This window comes from Schistocerca nitens, chromosome 3, assembly GCF_023898315.1.
Source record: "Schistocerca nitens isolate TAMUIC-IGC-003100 chromosome 3, iqSchNite1.1, whole genome shotgun sequence".
NCBI lineage: Eukaryota > Metazoa > Arthropoda > Insecta > Orthoptera > Acrididae > Schistocerca > Schistocerca nitens.
Genome location: NC_064616.1, coordinates 753,747,758 through 753,772,243, shown reverse-complemented (window position 1 = coordinate 753,772,243; position 24,486 = coordinate 753,747,758). Strand labels below are relative to the sequence as shown.

At 36.2% G+C, this 24,486-nt stretch overlaps 1 protein-coding gene across 1 annotated transcript in view; it reads right to left on the bottom strand.

Moving 5' to 3' along the window:
- The window catches only part of LOC126249416 (bromodomain adjacent to zinc finger domain protein 2B-like), a 352,537-nt gene that overhangs the window by 10,777 nt on the left and 317,274 nt on the right, over positions 1-24,486 (bottom strand). The window contains exons 34-36 of the mRNA XM_049951070.1: positions 17,459-17,600; positions 17,214-17,341; positions 9,201-9,503 (exon numbers count right to left, since the gene is read on the bottom strand). Of these exons, the coding sequence (XP_049807027.1) occupies positions 9,201-9,503; positions 17,214-17,341; positions 17,459-17,600 (573 nt within the window). The remainder of the gene's footprint in view (positions 1-9,200; positions 9,504-17,213; positions 17,342-17,458; positions 17,601-24,486) is intronic.

The window sequence follows — 24,486 nt, the reverse complement described above, 5'->3', positions numbered from 1 at the left end:
ACGGGTTTCACTAGACACGGCCTGCACCTCAACAGGTATGGAAAGGGGAGGTTGGCAAAGCTTATAGGTGACAGCATAAGTGGGGTTGGTGGGACCACTCATGGGAAAATTCCGGTAGTTGTGGGTGTTAGAGCTGTACCTTTTTTAGATTGAAGTCAGCTGATAGGTATTCCTGCTTAAGGGAAGTCTCTCTAAGAAAAGAACCACTTTCAACAAAGCTTAGGTATCCGAGTAATGAGGGAATTAGTATATTTCATCAAAATATACAAGTTGTTAGAGATAAAGTTAGTGAACTGCTTATAGATGTTGACTCTGAAATTATTGGTATATCTGAACACTTCTTAAATAAGGAGATAATTCAGAGACTTCCTTTACCAGGATACAGGTTGGCTGGCAGCTTTTCTAGGAGCTCTTTGCGGTGTGGGGGAGTAGCCATGTAGGTGAAAAACAGTATCCCATTTGAGTCAACTGATGTTTCAAAGTACTGCACTGAAAAGGTTTTTGAATGTTGTGCAGGTGTGGTTACATTTAGTGGAGCTAAACTTCTTACTGTTGTTATTTATAGATCCCCAGACGCTGATTTCACAACATTTTTGCTAAAGCTAGAGGAGGTTCTTGGTTCACTTTATAGGAAATACAAAAAGTTATTTATATGTGGTGACTTCAATATTAATTGTGTAAGTGATTGTGCAAGGAAAAGGATGCTGGTAGACCTCCTTAATTCATATAATCTTATGCAAACCATATTCTTTCCAACGAGAGTGCAAGGGAACAGTAGAACAACCATAGACAATATTTTTGTTCATTCCTCATTACTAGAAGGGCATTCTGTTAGCAAAAAGGTGAATGGCCTTTCAGATCATGATGCACAAATTTTAACTGTAAAAGATGTTTATGCTGCAACACATGTTAAAAATAGTTATCAACTTTTTAGGAAAGCTGATCCATTTGCTATAGAGACTTTTGTAAACCTTATCAAGGAACAAGAGTGGCAAGATGTTTATAGTCCTGATACAGTAGACGATAAATATAATGCTTTCCTCAAAACTTTTCTCGTGCTCTTTGAAAGTTGCTTTCCATTAGAATGTTCAAAACAGGGTAATAGCACAAATAGGCAGCCTGGGTGGCTGACTAAAGGGATAAGAATATCTTGTAGAACAAAGTGGCAATTTTATCAAAAGTTAGAAACAGTCACAATCTAAATGCAGCGGCCCATTACAAACAGTATTGTAAGGTGCTTAAAAAAGTTATTAGGAAGACAAAAAGTATGTGGTATGCAGATAGAATAGCTAAGTCTCAGGATAAAATTAAAACCATATGGTCAGTCATAAAGGAAGTGGCTGGTCTGCAGAGACAGGTCGAGGATATAGAATCAGTGCGTAGTGGGAATGTCCGTGTTACTGATAAGTCGCATATATGTACAGTATTTAATAATCACTTTCTGAATATAGCAGGTGAACTAAATAGAAACCTAGTCCCAACAGGGAATCATATAGCGCTCGTAGAAAAAAGTGTTCCGAGACTGTTACCTGAAATGCTCCTCCATGATACTGACAAGAGGGAGATTGAGTTAATAATTAAATCACTAAAGACCAAGAACTCTCATGGATATGACGGGGTATCTAGAAGAATACTGAAGTATTGTTCTATGTATGTTAGCCCAGTACTTAGCCATATCTGTAACTTTTCCTTTAGGAGTGGTCGGTTTCCTGACCGATTAAAGTACTCAGTAGTGAAGCCACTTTATAAAAAGGGAGACAGGGATAATGTTGACAATTATAGACCTATTTCTATGCCATCGGTGTTTGCTTAAGTTATTGAGAGAGTAGTATATACAAGGTTACTGGAGCATTTAAATTCACATAATTTGCTGTCAAATGTACAGTTTGGTTCTAGAAATGGCTAAACAACTGAAAATGCTATATTCTCTTTTCTCTGTGAGGTTTTGGACGGATTAAATAAAAGGTTGTGAACGTTAGGTGTTTTCTTTGATTTAACGAAGGCTTTTGACTGTGTTGACCACAAAATATTACTGCAGAAGTTGGACCATTATGGAGTAAGGGGAGTAGCTTACAATTGGTTCGCCTCTTACTTTAAGAACAGAAAGCAGAAGGTAATTCTCTGCAATACTGAGAGTGGTAGTGATGTTCAGTCCCACAGTATATATTTTCTTTAATGTCATTTGTTGTTAGCAATATTAGCTTATTCCCAAGAGTTAGCAGCTTTCACTCAGTTAATACCAGGGAGAAATCAAATCTGCATGTGGAATGCACTTCCTTGACTCTTGTACAAAAAGGAGTGCAGTATTCTGCTGCATACATTTTCAATAAGCTACCACAAGAACTCAAAAATGTTAGCAGTAGCCCAAACACTTTTAAGTCTAAACTGAAGAGTTTCCTCATGGCTCACTCCTTCTATTCTGTAGAGGAGCTCCTGGAAGAGCTAAAAAATTAAGCAAATTCCAGTGTTACATTGTTGATTTTTTTAATTTAAACTTATGACTTGTCGCCTGAATATGTTTCTTATAATTCATTTTATCTGTTTCTACAATCGTGTTGTAATTTCATGTATTGACTCGTTCCATAAACATGGAGACTTCTCCTTATTGTGGTCCCACAGAACAATAAATAAATAAATAAATAAAAGAGATATATATCACATTAATTAATGAGAGATGGTCCTCATCCCCCACAGGGCACAAAACAGGTCAGAACAATGCTGTGGAAGCAATGAAGAAAGCACGTCTAGTTTAAAAGAATACAAAATCTCCAAGATTGTCAATGTTTTACTGAAGCTCAAAATTTAGCACAGGCTTCAGTGCGAGAGACTTTTAACAGGGTACACAACAGAACGCTATCTCAAAATCTGGCAGAAAATCCAAAAAGATATTGGTCATATGTAAAGTACACCAGTGACAACACTATCAACACCTTCGCTGTGCAACAGGAATGGTAATGTTACTGATGACAGTGTCACTAAGTCCGAGTTACTAAACAGTTTTCCAAAATTCCTTCGCCAAAGAAGTTGAAGTACATGTTCCAGAATTCAAATTAAGAACAGCAGCCAATGTGGGTAACTTAGAAGGGTACATCCTCACTGTAGTAAAGTAGCTTAAATAACTTAATAAAGGCAAGTCCTCCAGTCCAGATTGTATATCATTTAGGTTCCTTTTAGCATATGATGATATAAAGGCTCCATACTTAGCAATCATATACAACCACTCATTTGTTGAAAGGCGGGAAACTAAACACTGGGAAGTCGCACAGGTCACACCAATACCCAAGAAAGGACATAAGAATTAGCCACTGAATTAAAGACTCATATCACTAACACTGATTTGCAGTAGGTTAGCAACCATATTTGCCTGAGTATAAGACGACCCTGAATATAAGATGACCCCCCCCCCCTTTTTTTTAGAGGCACCTTGAGAAAAATTTATTTTTAACGTATTCTGACTAATTAAAATTACAAACTGTTTTATTGACAAAAAGTATCTGCCAAAAAGTTAGCTTTACCTATTCTAAACTTATGACATTTATTGACTGTGTACATTTTGATAATATTAGGAAAATAAAACAAACAAAAAGAAATTGTTTACCTTAATTTTTGGACCATTTCCTTAGCTACCTTTATGCTTACTGATCCTGTAGTCTGTGGTACCACTATTTTTAATCATAATCACCACCACCACCACCACCACCACCACCAACAACAACAACAACAACAACATTCTAATAACACAGCTAGGAAATTTATATCTTTATTGTCACAAATATTTGTCTGCTTCTTCTGAATATGTTGCTACTTATAAGGTTGTCATTATGGTGGGACCTAAGAACACAACTGTTTTTTTCTGAATACATATCAGATTTTGCTTCTACACTGATGTGGAAATGACACAATATCTCATACTTCCAAACCTGTCACCTGCCTACCACTCCAGCATTGGCAGTGTAGAACTAGCTGATACATAACCTTTCATTCACATCATTCCACAATGAGCATTAACACTGCAGCAAGAAACACATTAGTATGCCGCTGGCTCCTATCTCGAGTTTTACCATCACACAGAAATGAATACTATTGTTGAGCATATGACCAATTTTAAAGTCAGTTAGATTCTGACTACAATTAGACTCAGGCAAACATCAGTTCACATGTGGTAAATGTTCATAAAAATCCAAAGAATGTGGTATAGATTCCTATAGTCGGCAACACGACAAAATTTGCTGCTCGCCTACCGCTCCTCTCCCTGCAAACATCATAGCTCTAAGCCAAGCTAGTGTCACCTTCCCCTTCCAAACCTTCCGTAGTGCTGGGCCTGAACAACTGTGAAAAGCAGTCTGCAATATGTTCTAGTGTGCAAGTAATGTTTAAAAACACCATAAATAAAAGCTCACAATTACAATTGAGTCCCATTCTCAAACTTTCACTCATTCTGTGATCTAGTGAGATCTGTTGGTAATATCTCGACAATGGGTCTTGCCATTGCAATTTGTTCTCGCAATAACAGTTACAGACAGTTTAATATGGTTTATTTCTTTTGCTAGACATTTCATTCTGAACTACTTTTCCTTCTTGTTTCAACTGAATTTCACCATCATGTTCTAAAGCTGATTAAAAGCTGTTAATGTTTTTATCCTGTATTCTAATGTGTGAACAGTGACTGAACTTCTCATTTGCAATCCACATAGTAAATCATTGCAGTCTCTCACAACTAAATAATATGTGGGTCTGGCTTCTGAATCAACTAATGTTTTTTGCAGGACAGCATTTCTGTTTTTTAATGTTACCTTTACTAAAGAAGCAGAATTAATGTTTGTATATGGCATCCATATGTACGACAATTTTTATTGCAAACATGTTTAAATACCAAAGTTTGTAATCAAAGTAATAGACTTGTTGTGGCTAGTTCATAGTTTCTCACATATCTTTTGCACTAATGCCATGCAAGTCAATGTCAGTAATTGTTTGAGCAGTGTTGATACTGCATCAAGTGCTTTGGCATACTGGGAAATCTCAAGCCTGTTGGGACATGAGTATCATTAACCGAGCCCTGCTCCTCCAAATTCTTCAAAATAAATCTGCATGTGACCCTCAACAGCCAAAGCTTATTCTCTAAATGTAAGACAACTCCAATATATGAAGACTATCCCTATAAACTCTGCTAAACAACATAAAAATGCTGACCTCAGCAGTATTAGTTTATAATTTGCAAATATAAGACACCTGTATTTTTCAAATGATGAGTTTGGAAAAAAAAGAATGTCATCTTATAATCCAGTGAATATGGGTACCTCTAAGAAAATGATTTATTGACAAATAAGCAGCTCAAATTCAGAAAATATCATTCTTGTGAAACACAACGAGCTCTTTTTTCACATGAAGTAATGAGTGCTACCAATAGGGGATCTCAAATGGATTCCATATTTTTAGATCCCCAGAAGGCTTTTGACGCCATTCCTCACAAGGAACTTATAATCAAATTGCATGTATTTGGAATATCATCTCAGTTTTGCAACTGGATCCATGATTTCCTGTCATAAAGGTCACAGTTCTTGGTAACTGATGGAAACTCACTGAGTCAAACACATGTGATAACTGGTGTTCTCCAATGAATTGTTATAGGTCCTCTACTGTTCCCAATCTATATGAATTATTTAGGAGAAAATCTGAGCACCCCTCTTAGACTGTTTTCAGGGGATGCTGTTATTTTTAATTGCAAAATGATTTAAATAAGACATCTGTACGATGCGAAAAGTGACAATCGACTGTAAATAATGAAAAGTGTGAAGTCATTCACATGAGTAGTGAAAGGAATCTGCTAAATTTTGGTTACACGATAAATCACACATATATAAAGGCTGTATATTGAACTAAATACTTAAGGATGAAAATTACAAATTACTTAAACTGGATCTATCACACAGATAATGCTGTGGGGAAAGGTAAGCAAAGACTGCAATTTATTGGTAGAACGCTTACAAGACGCCACAGGTCTCCTAAAGAGACTGCCTACACTACACTGATCTGTTGTCTTCTGAAGTACTACTGTTCGGTATGGGATATACATCAGATAAGATTGACAGAGGGTGTCAAAAAGTCCAAAGACGGGCAGCTTGTTTTGCATTATCGTGAAATAGGGGTGAGTGTGTCACAGATATGATGCACAAGCAGGTGGATCATTAAAACAAATGTGTTTTTCATTGTGCCAGGATCTTTTTACAAAATTTCAATCACCAGCTTTCTCCTCTGATTGCAAAAATAGTCTGTTAGTGCCCACTTGCATAGGGAGAAATGCTCATTTTATAAAATAAAATAAATCAGAGTTCACACGAAAATATTTAAGAGTTCATTTTTCTGGGGCTATTTGAGAGTGCAACAGTAGAGAAATAGCTTGAAGATGGTCCAATGAACTCTCTACCAGGCACCAGAATGCCTCATTTGACACCATCTCACAACCTCACAGCCCAAATGCTGGAGTCAGGGTTGTAGCCACCATAAGCTCCCCACACCCTGGGACATCCTCTGTGTCAAACCACCACATGGATTCCTATCGACAGTGCTTTCCAACATTGTGTGACATCGTCATCTTTCCCCAAGATGGGAAGTCGGAGGGTGGGGGGAGGGGGGCAGGCAAGTTCTGCAACATCTGGTCCACAAAATCATCTGATTTCAGTTCTAATGAGTACTTCTGGTCATGTTGTGGAGCATCCTCCAGCCACTCTCTGAATTATGGACAGTTGCTGAGCAAGAATGGATCAGACTGGCTCTCAATAATTTAGCATCTTGCAGAGTTCGTGCCACAATGATGCTTCTGTTAGCATGATGAACAATCTGGTAAACAATATTAATTCAATTGCTCATTCTTAGGCAACATAAACTAGAAAAAAGAAGGTGAGGATCTTCACTGAGACAGGGTCCACAGCAGTGATTGCTAGTTTAAATGATTTAGTGCTGCCTGCAGCTGCCGTTTTTCCTGAATTTGTTGTAGGATTGTACAGTTTCGGTCTTAGACCATTATCATTTATCTACAAACCGGAAGCACCATACGTTCATTGTATTAGCAATCACTTAAGAATTACACATAAAAACAGTTCAGTTTTTACGATACGCCAGGAAAATATAACTCACTGAACAAAAAATTCATTGATGGCACATTATGCCATAAAGCTCTCTGCTCCTGCATACATTTAATTAGTGTCCACCATTATTGGGCTGATGGGTGCAGGTGTCATAATTGTCACAAAATTAGAAACACTGGCCCTATTAGTATAGGAGCATGTTACTTTTTTAAAAACTACACACATTTCACATCCCATCACACTCAAAATACACACATTATGGCCGCAAAAGGTTCAATGTGGACATGTGACTACCACATAGCTGTTGCAAAGGTCTTATACACACATATAAAAAGTCGGTACACTCAATATATATGGATGGTGCACATGAGTGTTATTCGACCATGTAGACATAAAAGCGGTAAAATAGATAAAATTAAAATAAAGCCAAGGTGTGTAGTTTACCAGTCAAATAATTAAAATGTTAAAAACTGTGTTGTTAAGTTATAAGATGAAATAAAGCTAAGAAAATAATAAAACTGCCATAGTTTGTTATTATAAAGCTATATGGTCCCCCCTTATCATGGCCACAGGAGCCTATCACTATGGCAATGACTGCGTGTCCAATGGCCCTGCAACACTGTCACAGAATGGGTGCAAAATTGTCTAGAATTTTCCCATTTCACAGATCTTTTTGTTTATTTACAACTCTACATGACTTGTTCCTTAAAGGTTTATAAATCTCCTCTATCATGTCCATGACTTCACCTTTCTGTACCTTATGCAAGATCTGTAGTGATTCACAAATAGAAGGAACTTTGTGGTTGGAGCTTTTAAGAGAAGAGCAAAGGTGGAGGTTTACCATCGCTTATTGTAGTGTGCTCTTTAGACCAGAAGCTCACATTCCTTTCCATTTGCCCAATATGAAACTGAGAGTAATCCTCATAGTTAATTTTATATATTCCTAACTATGAAAAAGGTTCCTATCTATGTGGCATATGTCTCAGTCACCATTCTGTTATTGTTCATGTAACTTGTTTTCAAGATGTGCCCGCTTACCAATGGGACTAGCATTTCTAATTTTGTGACAGTTAGGCGACACCTGCTCTCATTAGCACAATAATGGTGGATGATGTTTTAATACACACGGGACCAGAGACCCATAGAGCATAATGTACTCTCAATATTTCCCCCCCCCCCCCTAAAATAGGTTACATTTCCCTAGCATATCCTAAGATTTGACCTGTTTTTATGTTTAATGCTTAAATGACTGCTAATACAATGGATGTAAATAAAGAAGAAGTTGCTGAAATTGACAAAAATGGTCAAAATAAAAGTATGAGAAACATATGGATAGCTATGATTTCGAAGGTTACAGAACAATCACCTAAAACCACATGCACATGTAACAGAGAGAAAAAAAAAGATATACATAATGCTTAATCCACTACAAACCAAAAACCAATGTACAAAGACCTAAAATTCTGAAAGAAGGCCTTCACTTAATAATATCACCCTTACATCAAATAATACCAACAATATGATTAGGATAATTTGCCACTCACCACACAGAGGAGGCACTGAGCTTCCGACAGGCACATTTAAAAGTAGACTATTGGACATTACTCATCTGTTGGATGAAGTCCTTCATCAGATGGACGGACACACACACACACACACACAGTCTTCTCTGTCCCACTCTGGTTGGAGCTACAAGCTACAGCCCTCAGTAACAACAGTGCTGCATCTCCAGTCAGACTGGGATGGAGGTGTCTGTGGTCCAGTGTGTGAAAACTGAATAATATCCAACAGTCTACTTTTAAATATGCCTTGCTCTATGCAGTGAGTAGCAAACTATCCTAATCACATTTTTGTTATTACAAATTTTCCATTGTTACAGCAGAGAATAAAATTCCAGGGTATACACAGGTACTTGTTGAGCTAGTGTTGCAAATGTGTTAAGCATGTTCAAAGAACTATTTTTCTCTCCATTTTTAAATGATACCAAATCAAATCATCAAAAAACACTTTATGTATGAAATAAAGGTGTAAACTCAGCCAGGAATTAATACTAACTTAACATTAATTCCAAACACATATCCGACATTGTAAAGTAGTGCAGTAATTGCAACTTACGTTGAATCCTGGAGCTTCCGTTTGATTGTGCTCAAGTCCATTGGATTCTTTATAATTTTTCGATACGTTGGGAACTGTTTAGTGTTCACTGGCAGCAAAAATGGCCATGCCTCATCATGTGCCTCTAAATCCTCAAGCAGGACTCGACATGGATTGAGATCCTTGGCAACCTTTTTACTTGATGAACCACTACTTTTGTCCTTCTTGCTCTGACTTGTTGTATTTTGCGTTGTTTGAGGTGGAGAAGCATTTGGAGCTACAGATGAAGTATCTTCAATCGGTGCAGCTGGAGTTGCTGGTGGACTGAAAAACATCAACAACATTTTATATGAGTTATAAGACATACAATTAGCAACAAAGCATTTATTCAACATATTGTGATTGAAAAGCTTACTATAGAATTTTAAAATAATCAATTTTTGATAATATAACGAAACTGGATAGATAAAAATCTACCCACCAAGTAACAGTAGGAGAACACACATATAAAAAGGATTTTACTTCTGCAAGCTTTCGGAGCCCATGGTTCCTTCTTCTGGCAGAAGAGCTGGAGGGGAAGGAAGAGGGGTGAAGGGAAAGGAGCTGAGAGCTTTAGGAAAATGGGTAAAGTTTGTAAAAGTCACCCATAACTCTAAGGGGAGACTTAACCACACGGGATGAGAAGGAAAGTCTTTTCTTCTCATCCAGTTAAGTTTCCCCTGACTCTATCCCTTTTCCTAGAGTTCTCCAGTTCTTTTCCCTTCACCCCTCTTCTTCCCATTCAAGCCTTCAGCTAGAAGAAGGAGCCATGTGCTCCAAAAGTTTGCATAAGTAAAACCTTTTTTTTGTATGAGTGTTTTCTTGCCGCCACTTGGTCAGTAGATTTTTCATCTATCCAATTACATTAATACATAATTTGCTATAAAAAGTTTATTACTACTGCTTACTATTTAGTTCCAGCATCATGACTGTAAAGTGAAAAGTACTCAGTCTATCACAAAGATGGCACTGATGTAAATAATATTTTTTTTTCTTGTTATATTGGTAGATGTTGTACTATACCCCATGTCAACTATCAACTTCATCAGCAAAATAATTTTGTTTGTATGGTTTTTTTATAAAGTAATCATAATGACTATATTTTATTTGGATGGATAACTAGGAATAGCATATATTTGTTCTAGACTGTTTATAACTTAAATAAATTATTTCAGAATTGCGGAAGGTTTATAACAAGTCTCCTCCATTTTCAGCACTTCATAAATGAGCAGCTCAATTCAAACTTGGGTCATGCTTCCCTTAAAGATGATCCATGTGAAGGATAACCCAAAACTACAACCACAGTAAAACACAGTGAGTAAGTTCACAATTTGGTTTGGTGATTTGTGATTAAAGAAGAATAAAACAATAATCATATCAGATGAAACAGAGCAGCATATTTTATGTGAAAAATTAACTATGAAAAAGTTTTGTATAACACTGATGCTGGCCTTCTTGCATGCTGACCAAAAGTAAATGCAAAAATGAATGGTTGGAAACTGATGCCACTGGAACAATGAGGGCAAAGTTGATTTCATCTGACAGAACAGTTATGGCTTATGTTTTTATGTGAATAAAACATTGGGCAAAGTCTATTTACCTGAAAGAGACAATGCCAAAAAATAAATGCATTTTTGATATACTGTATATGAAAGAAACAGTCTTTCATTTCCAAGCTGAAAATTTGTAACCTTGTTCCTATACCATACGTAAAATTCTTGTACAGATTATGTGTTTGTATTTGATGTTCTCAACTAACAGTAGTGTATTTTTTATCAGCAAGCAATTACAGATCATTCTCATTGTGCAGTTAACAGTAGTTACAAAATTTGCACTTCATTGCACCAAGATTTAGTGGATTCTTTTTAATTTGGGGATTAGTTGAAAATTATTTAGTTGGTCACCAGCAGAAAAATTAGATCATGTCATGTATACTGGTACATCTAAGTAGTCTTTCCATATTTTTCTTTTAGTATTATACTTTTAAACCTTTTAGAGTGAAAATAAATTTAAGCCTTCAAGCAACCACCTATTCAAATTCAGAAATTTTCTATTTTTATGGCCTGACTAATTAGACATCACACCTTACCTCATTAAACCTTTGCCTCTCAGGTTGAGTTCATTATAATAAAAATCTTTACAACTAGTGAACCTTTACTCCTTGTCAAGGACTTATTAATCCCCTCTACTCAGATGATCTATCAAGGCAGATACTATTGTACACTCTTCTTAATCAATCCTAATTATTTATTTCCGTATAATCTTAGTGGATTTATATGGCTTGTAACAAAATTAGTCTCAGAAGGTGCTGTATCCTGCTACTGGTGTATGGGAATGTCAGTGCGCTGAGTGTAGTGTCACTGCACGTGTGTGCTTAAGTCAACCTATTGTATAGTAACCAAGTTATACACGAAACTGATCCAAGTAACACAAATGTGGCTTCAATCATAAACATCTGAACAATAATGGAAATAACCTCTCATGACTCCACACATAACAAGACAAATCAATGTAAATGAACTACAACACCTGGTGGTATTTCAGAAAGTTTTGGCATTGTTTTGTGCTTGAAAATGATCACTGGATTAAGTTTAGTGCCATCGGCACAACAACAAAGGACAACAGTGTAGCGCATTTTTTCATGTCCACTTGTTTTTATAATTACGGTTTTAGCACCTTTCATGGCAACAGTTCTGTTACTCTGCAAATCAAATGTCAGAAGTTGCAACATAAGCAATAAACAGAAAGTTGCTATGCATTAATCAGAATAACTGATATGAGCAGTACATACTAAAAGAACATAGTGAGAGTGAGTCAGCTCTACTCCACACATACATAGGCACAAGTCACTGGTAGACAACACAGCGGGAACTGTGTCGTGTCCACACTTCCTACAGGGGCCCGCACTGATACAGTTGGCAGTCACTTTAAGTATGCATGCACAGCGACACTACACTCAGCGCACTCAGACTTGCATGTACCAGTAGCAGGATAGGGCAAAAGGGAATGGGGAAATGGCTCACCATTTAATGGAACTGACACTCAACCACAGACATGCATTGATAAGCTGATTACTCTAAAATTCAATGAATCCTTTGAGAAGGAAAAGGCCGACGTGAGTAGCATGCAGAAAACTTTATTTCATGAGGAACCACAGCCAAAATCCTATAGGATGTTTCCCTAAAAATGGCAACATCCTATTAAAATTACCTGTGCTCTATTTAACTGAAGGAAACATGCTGCTCATATCCTCTCATAATTAACATAATTTAAATATTCCTACTGGTTCTTTTGCACTGTAGGGTGAATATTTTATCAAAGCACATTAACAATATGGTATGGTAACCATTTGTAATGAATTAGCCCTGAAACATTCATAAAGATTTGCAGAATAGTCCAAAAATATTTAATACTAGCACTTTTCATTTTTTTAACAATATACTATCCTTTCAAATGATTGCTATTTGCTTAGGTTTATTCATTAGAGATGGTGTTATAAGTGGCTGTTACTTGTGTAAAACATGGGAAAAACTACATAGAGTCACAAATTTTTATTTTTATTCAAGATGCACAATTTAATTAGAATCCTGAGAATCTTACTGCTGTATTTCATTAATATTTGTAAGCAGTAATTTCCATTAGTCATGATAATCGTACACAGGTTAGTCACAAGTCAATACAGTTGCCATGACCTTTTTATTTATTTATTTATCGTTAAAGTTATTGACCTGTTCTAGAAACTGTAGCATAAAACTCATGCACAAATAAATTAAAGCCTTTAAATTCCACATTACTATGAATTTCTTATGTATTTTAACATTATTATTCCATGTGCACATTATAAATGCATAAACATGCCAAACAATAACTGAGTAGAAATATATTACATTATTTTCAGTGTTGATATGTTGCTATTGATAAGATGAAAGCTTCCTACAGATTTCAAAGATTATTTGTATGCTGTACATGCATATGATTATAAGAATAATCTCATGTTCATCACCAAGTTTTGGTCAGCAAAAAGGGAGATGGTGGAACACAATTCACGGTTACCAAATTGTGGACCAGATAAAATTCCTACACATTGTCTTACAGAGGGAGAGAACGTGACACTGTCGTTGGTTATCTACTGCATTTTATGGACTATACGCAGATATGGATTGTAGAATGCACCTTAATTTTTCAATCAATTTTTTAAAAAAATAATGTTTTTACCATTTTTATTATTAGATTGCAAAGCTAGATTTAAAAAAATTCTTAGGTTATAAATCCGACCCAACCTCTAAAATCCCTGAAAATCATCATCTAAACTTTCTTCTTATCTCCTTCTTCTTCTTCTTCTTCTTCTTCTTCCTCCTCCTCTTCCTCTTCGTCATCATTGTTGTCCTCTTCATAGATAAGATGGTCTTCACCCCCATTGAGAGCATTATTTTTAGTGCACATATTTTATGATTTAACAAGAATAATGTCTTCTCTCACTCCAGACCATGACTGTTTTATCCACTGAGACACTTGTTTGATTTTATGTTGTTTTGAAGCTCCCTTCGGCATGAATTCCTGTAGGGTTTAATCCATCATCCATTTGTTCCATTCCTCTCTCATACACTTTAAATAGTTTATTTATCAAGATATCAAAAGATCACAATTGTGAATTAAGTCCACTCAGAATAACAGCATGCTCTGTATTTCCCTGTCTCAGTTTCTCTTTTAGGGAATTTTTCAAATGACTACTAAACTGATCTTGCACAAGAAGAGAACTCTTCTTCAATAAAGCACCTTTCATTCTCTCCCCCACTCTGTTAATCCATAATTCTATACCAGCCTCATCCATCCCACCCTTGTCACATACATGAACAACAACACCAGACAGTATTTCAGAAGGTTTTGGCATTGTTTCCCACCTGAAAATGATCAGTGGATTAGGTTTATTACCATTAGCACAACACAAAATAACAACAGTGTAATGCATTTTTTCATGTCCACTTGGTTTTATAGTTACAGTTTTAGCACCTGTCATGACAACAGTTCTGTTACTCGGACATCAGATGTCAGAGGAGTTCTGTCCACATTCATTATTTGGCTTATTCCACACTGGTTTTCTTTTGATGTTGAGTAATAAAGCAACAGAAAGATAATATTTTCTCTTCATACCCTTTTGGCATTTTCTGAGCTATTTTGGTTTTAATTTGCAGGCTAAGTCAATGATGCTTCAAAAACCTGTAGCACCAACCAACTCCACCCTTAAAGTCATTTAAGTTCCACTGTAGCACTAGCTTACGAGTGTGGATAATTTTTGTATTAAGTCCAATGCCGTTTTGATGGTGTCCTTGAATCCATTTCAATATGTCATATTGCAGTTTTGGCCATTTTGCACCCAATCCTCTATTTGCACAGTTAGTCTTTCTCATTTTTTTCAGTTCTTGTTCACTAGCCCACCAACTGTGAATGGTTTTTTCCATTGATGGAGGGCCAAAATGCTGCTCAGCTCCTCTGTTTCCAAGTTCTTCTGCATATGCTATTACTTTCAATTTTCGAAACTAGCTACATACGAAAATATTGTACACTACCAATAACACAAATCACTTTCAATCCAAGTTCACTGGCACCGTACACTGTAATGACGCTTCACAGGCTAGACAGTGTTCCGGGTTTGTGATGGCAGTGCGGGAAGGAAACAGTGTTAGCAAGCTTGTGAATCCCTGCAACTCGTGTTCGTTGCATCGGTGCACTGCTGCTGCCAGTTGAATCAAGTGTTGCCAGATAGAGACAGGATTCCCATGGCATAAACTATTTGACCATTTTTAAGAGTGGTGGGAATTTGAAATCAAACACTGGACATTTTTATATTGATTTTGAATATAAGATGCACCTGAATTTTGGAGGCAAGTTTTTGAAGATAAAAGTGCATCTTATAGTCTGCATAAGATTCCCAGGCATTAGTCAAGAAGGGTAGACAATATGTTTGCACAAGGCTTCACTGTTGCCATTATTTTTATTCTATACTCTTTCATTAGGCCGGTATTACACTATCAAATTTCTTTGTCAAATATCTTTGTCCAATATCTTTGCCAAAGATATTTGATGGTGTAATAGGGAACTTTGTTAAATGTCGTCCAATATTTGATCAAATCTAGGGCCTCACTGTAAATTTGATCAAAGAAATCGCTTGTCTTCTGTTCACAGCAATGTGACATGCTACCACATGGAGCGCTAGCATCGCTGCATTCTGTCATCTGTAGTGTTTTTATAAACATTTCGGACAAATACAATTGGTGTGTGCTGACAACTACTAAATTAATAGAGATGTATGAAGCTGATGAGGTGCTATACAACGTGAGGAACGCTGAATTTAAAAATAGATTACAAAGATTGGAGACCTGACCTGACCTGACCTAACCTAACCTAACCTAACCCTCTCCTGTAGCAAGGAATCAGAGTGTTACAGTGAGCCTGACTTCTGCAGATGTAGCAGTTCTTAAGTGAATATTGTGCTTTGTGATATGAGGATACACTTCATTGAGCACATACAGAAATGTATGCTTATACATTCTTAAGTAATTGGTGTACGACTTGATGTCCTTCACTATAAGCTCACGTAACAAGTTTTGTTGAATGCTTTTATCGTGTCGGCGTAAAACCCACGGCTTCACCCAGCTATGTTTCCTTATTTTCCCCCCGCTTCTCTTCCACATATGTACACAGTGCAATTGTGGTACGTGCAACTGCTGTGGTTAATAAGTTGTTGTTGTCAGCCATCTTGAACTTTGATGAAAAATATGATGACTGTGTAATACCCCTTCTTGCGCTACATCAAAGATCTTTGTCAAATATATTTGACGGAATATTTGATCACATCTTTGATCAAATCTTTGACAAAGAAATTTGATAGTGTAATACCGGCCTTATATCCCTAATACAACAAGAAACTACACGACACCACATGGAGTCAGTTTTCAGCTACCTCCCTGGACAATGATGTGAGAATACTGTGTCATGACCATAGTTTTATGATGAGCATGGGACTTTTATTTAGCCCTTCATTTAAATCTGCACATTTAACTGATGTTGACTATGAGGATAAGATGAACTACAGTTGTTAAGTACTGCTTGTCATATTCCTTTATGACACTATTAAATTTATTTGTACTCTGCCTGGTATTTAAGCTGAATATTGTTCAGAAAATAAGTGCAAATTGTTAAAAATCTGTGTAGCTATTCAAGGAGAACATATATGTATTGGTAAATGCAACTTCCATTACTTACAGCAGCCTAAACATTATGGAAGAAAGAAAACAATGGTCATTTAACCCATGCTAATTTAATTTGTTTCATATGAAGGAAATATTATATTATCTGTCCCATTGGAAGGACTTTTTCCTTGTTAAGTGTTTAACTTCAAAGTCACAATCCATCCCATTATTTTCATCCATATTTCCAAAAATATTAGGAAAGTTAAATATGGCTTTTATTACAGAAGTTTATTCTGGTCCTGGCAGAAACAAACTACATTAAGCATGTCCAACCAAAGTATTTGCAAACAGTGCAAAAATTCATATTTAACACATTTGTCCATGTGTGGTGTATGCTATGATCAACTGTCAGTTCAGTTTTTTAATTACCTTAGATAAAGATATACCTACTTTGCAAGTGCTCTGGTATACAAAGAAAAGTGTCTGTAACAAGTGTTCCTTTGAAGATTATACCTTTAATGATACAGCAAAAACTTGCAAGTGACAATTGTGATACTGAAAATCAACAGGGAGAGAAGGTGGGAAACTTGGAGCCACTATAAATTAAATTAACTGTTTTATATAATCAAGATACGCAGAGAAAAGGATGAAGTCACAACTTAATTAAGTTTAAATGAGAACATAATAAGTTTCACAGTTATGCAGTCGCTATACCATAGTCATATTATGAGAGACATTTTAAGGTTAAGTAAATTATTCTCTTTTATGTCAATCAATTACATAAAATCATTGTGAAATAACTTACCTTGCTGGAACATGGTCACTACTCTCACTTTCGCGTGGTTTAGAATGGCCACCTGAACGACGGCCACTGTTTCGCTTCTTTGGTTGTTTTGACTGACAAGTTGGGCAGAACCACTTCCCTCGTGGAACCTACATGATTTTTCACAATAGATTTTCAGTCATTTAAGTAAGTGTATGACACCTTTCATATTACAGTTTGATGCTTGTTGTACAGTATATATTGTTTAAACTTGTAGACTATCTTACCTTACTTAATACAGGCTGAAGACAATCCGTGTGGTATGCTCTAGGACATACATCACACAATACAAGATTTTTGCCTGTCTTTTTTCCACATACTATGCAGTTTCGTTCCCCTGTTGCCTTATTCATGCATTCAAAGCAGTACCTATGATAAAATTAAAAAAATTGTAACCAAACAATAATTGCATGGATGTACTTTTATACAAAAATGTTATCTCACAGTTACTCGTAAATTATAATTAATTAAGTATACAAACTCTTCTGTATGTGACATTTAAACATATTCAGTTTGTGAGCATTCCTCAAATTTGACTCATCAAAACATACAAGTTACGAACTGAGATTCACGTGAAATTAAATATCAGTGTTGCATCATGGAGTGTTGTTGTTGTTGTTGTTGTTGTTGTTGTTGTTGTCATCGTCATCTTCAGTCCGAAGACTGGTCTGATGCAGCTCTTCATACACGTCTATCCTATGCAAGTCTCTTCATCTCTGCATAACACTGCAGCCTACATCCATTTGAAAGTGCTTATTGTAACCGAGTGGAGTGGCGCAGTGGTTAGACACTGGACTCGCATTCGGGAGGACGATGGTTCAATCCCGCGTCCGGCCATCCTGATTTAGGTTTTCCGTGATTTCCCTAAATCGCTCGAGGCAAATGCCGGGATGGTTCCTTTCAAAGGGTACGGCCGACTTCCTTCCCCGTCCTTCCCTAATCCGATGAGACCGATGACCTCGCTGTCTGGTCTCCTTCCCCAAAACAACCAACCAACCTGCTTATTGTATTTAATCCCCATGTCCATCCATTACCAACTGATGATTCTTGGTACCTCAGGGTGTGTTTTTTGATGTCCTCTATCAATCTTATCTGGTACAGCAATACTCTAGCAGAGGATGAACAAGCATAGTGTCTTGTCCTTGTAGGTTTGTAGTTAAGAATTTGCTCTGGAAGTTTATCTTCTTCAGACATTCTATCTACATGTTCCCACCTCATTACTATAAGGGGTTGGCAAATGAAAATGAGACAGATGGGAGGAAAAGTAAGTAAACTCTTTATTATTTCAAAAGTAATTGCCAAAGTTGGTAATACATTTATCCCACTGCGAGACAAAATGGTCAGTGCCTGCATGAAAAAATGTTTGCGGTTGTCTTTGGAACCATTATTGTACCTAAGCATGCACAGTTTCATCCGAAGCAAATTTACAGCCACAAATGTATTTCTTCAGGGCTCCAAAAATATGGAAATTTCTTGGGAAGAGATAGAGGCTGTATGGAGAATGCGTAGGTATTTCCAGTGAAACTTCAGCAATACAGTCGAAACAACCCTGGTAACATGTGGTTTGCTTTTGTAGAATATTTCTAATAGTTCTACAGATTGCGCTGAATTTTACAATCTAAATATGAGTTTCATGGTCAAAATTACATCCTACATTACAACCAAGATACTGAAAGTTGGTAATGTTCCTGTATTAAATTATTTATTACAATTTTAGATGTTATAGAGGATTTTCCCTCGAATGTCATTACTTTTGCTTTATTAGAGGGTATTTTCATGTTATATTAAGATGATATACAGCTCTTTGAAGATTATCTTCATTTTTTTATCATCTACAAATTGTAGAGTATTAAAACATTTCTCGCTGTTGATCTTTAAGCCATAGGTGATGTGTTTTCAAGCCCTGACTAGGTCATATACATGATGATGAAAAGATTCAGAGACAGCCATATCCTTGTCTACTGTGTGGTTGTTAACTGTTTAAACAAGTTATCACTATTTTCACTATAATTTTTGTCTGTTTGTAAAGAGCTTTCATGGAGTTAATTAGATATGCTAGGAAGTCTCTCTTCTCTATAGTCTGCTGCAGTAGCTGTCTACTGACTTTGTCAAAAGCTTTTTCATGATCTAAAAACGCTATGTGCATCTCCAAGTTACTTTCTTTTCTTTTCTCTACCAGTGGTTTTATACTAAAATTATCCATATAATAATGAGACGATAGTAGTAGCTCCTTTTAGGATTGATAGGTGGCAGTAGAGATGAAAGATTCTGTAACATTTAAATTTATATTTGATTTTAACAATTTTCTCTTCTTCAAAAATGCTTATCTTGCTCTCCCAGTCATAAAAAGTGACAACAGCTGGGAGAGTCGTGTGCTGACCACATTTCCTTTCGTATTTGCATCCAGTGATGTCTAAGGGCAGAGCATGACACAGTGGCCGGTCAGTACCATTGAGCCTTCAAGGCCTGTTCGGACCTGTTTCTCTCAGCAATCTGCAGTTTATATCCTCTTTACTTTAGACATCATCAGTTAATTTGCTGTCCAAGCACCAGAACTCGTCTACTACTTTAGCATCCTTTTGTAATCTAATTCCCTTGCATTGCCTGATTTAATATGGCTACATTCCATTACCTTTGTTCTATTTTTGTTTATGTTCATCTTACAAGCTCTTTTCAAGACAGTGTACATTCTGTACAACTGCTCAGCTAAGATCTTTGCTATCTCTAATAGTATTACAGTGTTACCAACAAAACCTCATAGTTTTTATTTTTTCTTCTTGAACTTTAATTCCCTATATAAATTTTTCATTGGGTTTCCTTCACACCTTATTCTATGTACAGACTGGAAAACAGCAGGAATAAACTACAACCCTTTCTCACTCCCTTCTAGACTATTGCTTCCATTTCATGTCCTTCAGCTCTCATAATTGCAGTCTGGTTTATGTATAAGTTGTGAATACCTGACACTCCTTGTGTTAATCCCTCCTACCCTGATAATGTCAAAAAGGGTAGGAAGACATTTTGGTATATCATCATTGTACAAGTTTGGAACTAATTTAGAAATCAATCTATGTTCATAATAAAAAAAGAGGAATGATTACTTAGCTTCTGGTATGAGAAGATTTTTCAAATGAAAATACAGGATGAAAGGCAAAAAATATCTGACTTAGAGGGCCGAAATTTTACTCTCCAAAAGCAACGCTGAAGCTAAAGTTCATCACAATTGTAAACTAACATTCCACAGATCTCACAGATGATGACACACACAGTCCCTCTGCACTCATTGATTCCACAACACATCCAACAACATATTCTCACACATAATATGCTGGATATTCCATTGAAATGAAGGAAGATTATGGTTTAATTTATCGATTACGAGGTTTTTAGCATTGGGGTATAAGCAGGAATTGCATAAGCATAGAGAAGGAAATCAGCTGTCCCCTTTTCAAAGAAGGAATTTCAGCATTTGCATTAAGTGATGTACGGTAACCATGGTGTTATCTGGATAGCCGAACTTGTTAACACACCACTTTCAGGATTTGGGACGGCATGCCAGTCCCGGATTGAATCTGACTGATGGATTAACAACAAGGGCATGTATGCCAGCCAGTCTGATTGAGGTTTTCAGGTGGTTTCCCACATCCAACTGGGTGATTACTGGCTGGTACCCATGTTCCATCTCAGTTACAGGATTTAAAAATTCTTCAAAAACATTTTCACTGTTTCACATGCCTTAACACTAGATGCAAACAGACGGGGTACACAAATTAATAAGACACACAAATAATAGATTTTGAATCTAATTCATATCCACACTATTCTGTAACTTACTATATTTGTTATCATTGGCCTCTGTGAGCAATTATATTTCTCAAACTTATATTATTTTATTGATTGGCGACTCCATGTTGTCTTGTGCACTACGACCAGATAACAGGTATACTTGAAAAAAGAGACAGCATTGGTCGTATATTTTTTACTATTGCAAAATCGATTTTCTGTCACTGAGTGACCATCTTCAGTGCTATATTGTATAACTTAAATTGGGATGCACTGTTGTCACTAAGCTTACGGCAATCACATAGACTGTGATTGCCGTAAGCTTAGTGACAACAGTGCATCCCAATTTAAGTTATACAATATAGCACTGAAGATGGTCACTCAGTGACAGAAAATCGATTTTGCAATAGTAAAAAATATACGACCAATGCTGTCTCTTTTTTCAAGTATATTTCTCAAACTGCAATAACTACACAAGGCTAGTCAGCAATGATAGGCAGAAGTTTCCTGTTATTTGTTGCAGTAAAGTTACCAATGCTGTGACCACTTTTACTGTTTCTAATGTGGTAGAATGCGATATACAGTTATGAGTTTGAAGATGTGTGCAGTGTCTACAGTGTAAAGTCAGTATGTGTGATAGTTCACTGCAGAGGCTTACGGAAACTAATTTCTCTTTCCTCTCACTTGAAGATAAGCATATATGGAGACTGACAATGGGTATCAAATTAGTTAAGAAAAATAAAAATTAATGTAATGAAATTGCACAATTTTGCAGATTGAACATTTACAGGAAAATACATAGGCTGGACATGTGGTTACTATATCACAAACAAATGGTACTGTTTGCCATGTTTGTTGTTTCCAAAAGAAATCACTGGGTGCGAACAGACTTGGATGCTAACAGACACTGATTATCACAGACATTTATAACAGAAGACAAAGAAACATGAGTGGTCTGAATCACATATGACTGCACAGCTAGCATAGAATCTTTTATGGATACAGGATATTAGACAACAACTGGACAGTGCTTATAGGCAGTCAGCTGAAAGACATAATGATGAGAGTTGCAAAAACAATTACTTACCCTCTAAAATTATAGATTGTATTAAAATTTTTAGTGGTTTGAGCTCTCACTTTGTGGACATGAGGAGTGATTCATCAAATCCAGAAACTTTTTGGAAGCAATGTTTTCAAAGGCACTTCTAAATGTATTCAAAATGATTTACTGACCGAGTAAGAGTGGAAATCACTGCTGCTGATTTTCTGTCAGTTACTGCAGATGAGACAACTGACATTTCAAGAGTTTGTTGTTGTTACAAGATATGTTTTCTCTGAGGGTAAACCTGTAGAATGGTTTTTGACTTTCCTCACTCCTCATGGACAGATACAAAAATATTAACAGAATCACTTAAAGGAACTTTACTGGATATTTGGATAATTCAGAGAAAGTTATTTGTCAGAGATATGATGGTGCAGCTGTTATGAGTGATCTTCATTCAGGTGTACAGACTCTTCTCAAAGAGCATTTTAAACATTCCTACTTTGTTCGTTGTTATGCCCATAAGTTGCATCTGATTTTAGACCAAGCAACGAATTGGAATATGACTGCTTTTTGCTGATCTTCATGGAATTCCCAAATGTTTTTCATAATTCTTCACAATGAACAGCAATGCTAACTGACACAGTGAACAGGAAAGTCCCTCATGTTTCCAACATGAGATGGAATTTTAGTCAAGAGCTGTGCAACTTGTGCACAAAAACTGAGAGTTACTTGTAGAATGCCTGGAGCAAACTGAGCTTACATCTTAGCAAACTACTACAATTACTGAAACAAGAGGGCTCCAACTGAAATTAAAGCACCCAGAATTTCAATTTGGTAGTCTGCATTCAACCATATTATGCCGCACATTGACATATTGTACAGTCAATTACAAAAACAAGCAGCTGGACCACTGACTGTACAACAAGGTGATCCCCATGTGCAGATAGTTGCTGTATCCAGCAGAGAGACAGTGACAGGAAAATGAAAGTGCAAAAACTGTTGCTGCAAAAGAAGTGTGTGATACAATAATCGCTCATGTTGTTGAATGCTTTGAATTCACAGTGCCTACTGTTGCTGCAACTTTAATCAATTCTGAAAACTTTGATTCATACAAAAGTCAGTTTCTACAAACACTGCTGCAGGGATCTTCTGAAATATATCCCTCCTTTGAATGGAATATGGTGATAATGGAGCTTCAGATACAATACATAGGGAATGAGCTTAGAATGCTCACAGGTGCTGTTCCATTTCTACAATTCCTGTTCAAAAATTATTTGCAGGAAACTTTTAGTGAAACAATGAAACTCCTGAAAGTGACCTTTACCACACTGATAACATCTGAAGTGGAGCAATGTTTCTCAATCATGAAGAGAATAAAAGCTCTTCTATGAAGTACTATGAGTCAAGAGCAACTAACAGCACTAGCAATCTTCTTCACTGAGAAGGACTTTATATGCAGCATCGTAGACATCTCTGAATACGAGATTCTCTGCTTGTCAGGAGAGAAGAATAGATTTCTCTTACAAACATTCATCATAAGGTAAGTACAGTTCCATACAGTAATTATTTTCTTATTCATTTTTAGCCTTTTTAAGATGGTTATTTGGAATTTTTGCAGTCCCTTTCCTTGTGAACCTTCTAAAAAAAACTTCACAAACTGCCACTAGTCATATCCTCTCATAAATCAATTTCTAGAGATCTATTCTCACATTCTTTCAGTTTTTCTATGCCATAAATTACAGCTATAACAATTAAACTCTATTCTTTTGACGTAGTCTCCTCTTGTGATATCCCATGTTCAGTTTCAAGGCTACTTCTACTGGCACTTAAAACATATCAGATATCAATAGTAAACATTTATAACTTCAGTTAAACAATTCTATTCACCTGATGGAAATCGTTTTCCTGCAAATGCTATTGTTGTATTTTGAAAGAAACACTTTATTTCATTTAGTGATTAGCTAATTTCATCCATGTGAACATGATTAATGTGGAAAGAACAATACCAAAAGTTAATAATAACTTCAAGAAGAAACATGAAATAAAATCAAAAGTATTAACATATAAAAATACATGCCTCAGTTATTTACATCACAATGATTGAGTTTTTTTCTCTCTCTTTTTTTGTGTTCCCAAAGTTTATCCACAAGACAAAGAACAATATTCATGTTCTTATATTTAGTATGTTCTTTTGAACCCATTTAGTGGAACTGTCCTCCCAAATATTATGCTTTCAATGTGTTTCATGAAAATATTTGCAATTACCGATTTTGGAGAAAATGCAGAGATATTATAAGTATGCGGGTAGTGTTTGCTGTGTGTATGAGATACAGATAGAGTGTAGAGTGAATGGTAAACTGAACAGCTTTAAAGAGAATATACCTGCCTTCATAGTTGGGCAGTCAGTATGTTTGATTACAACACAGA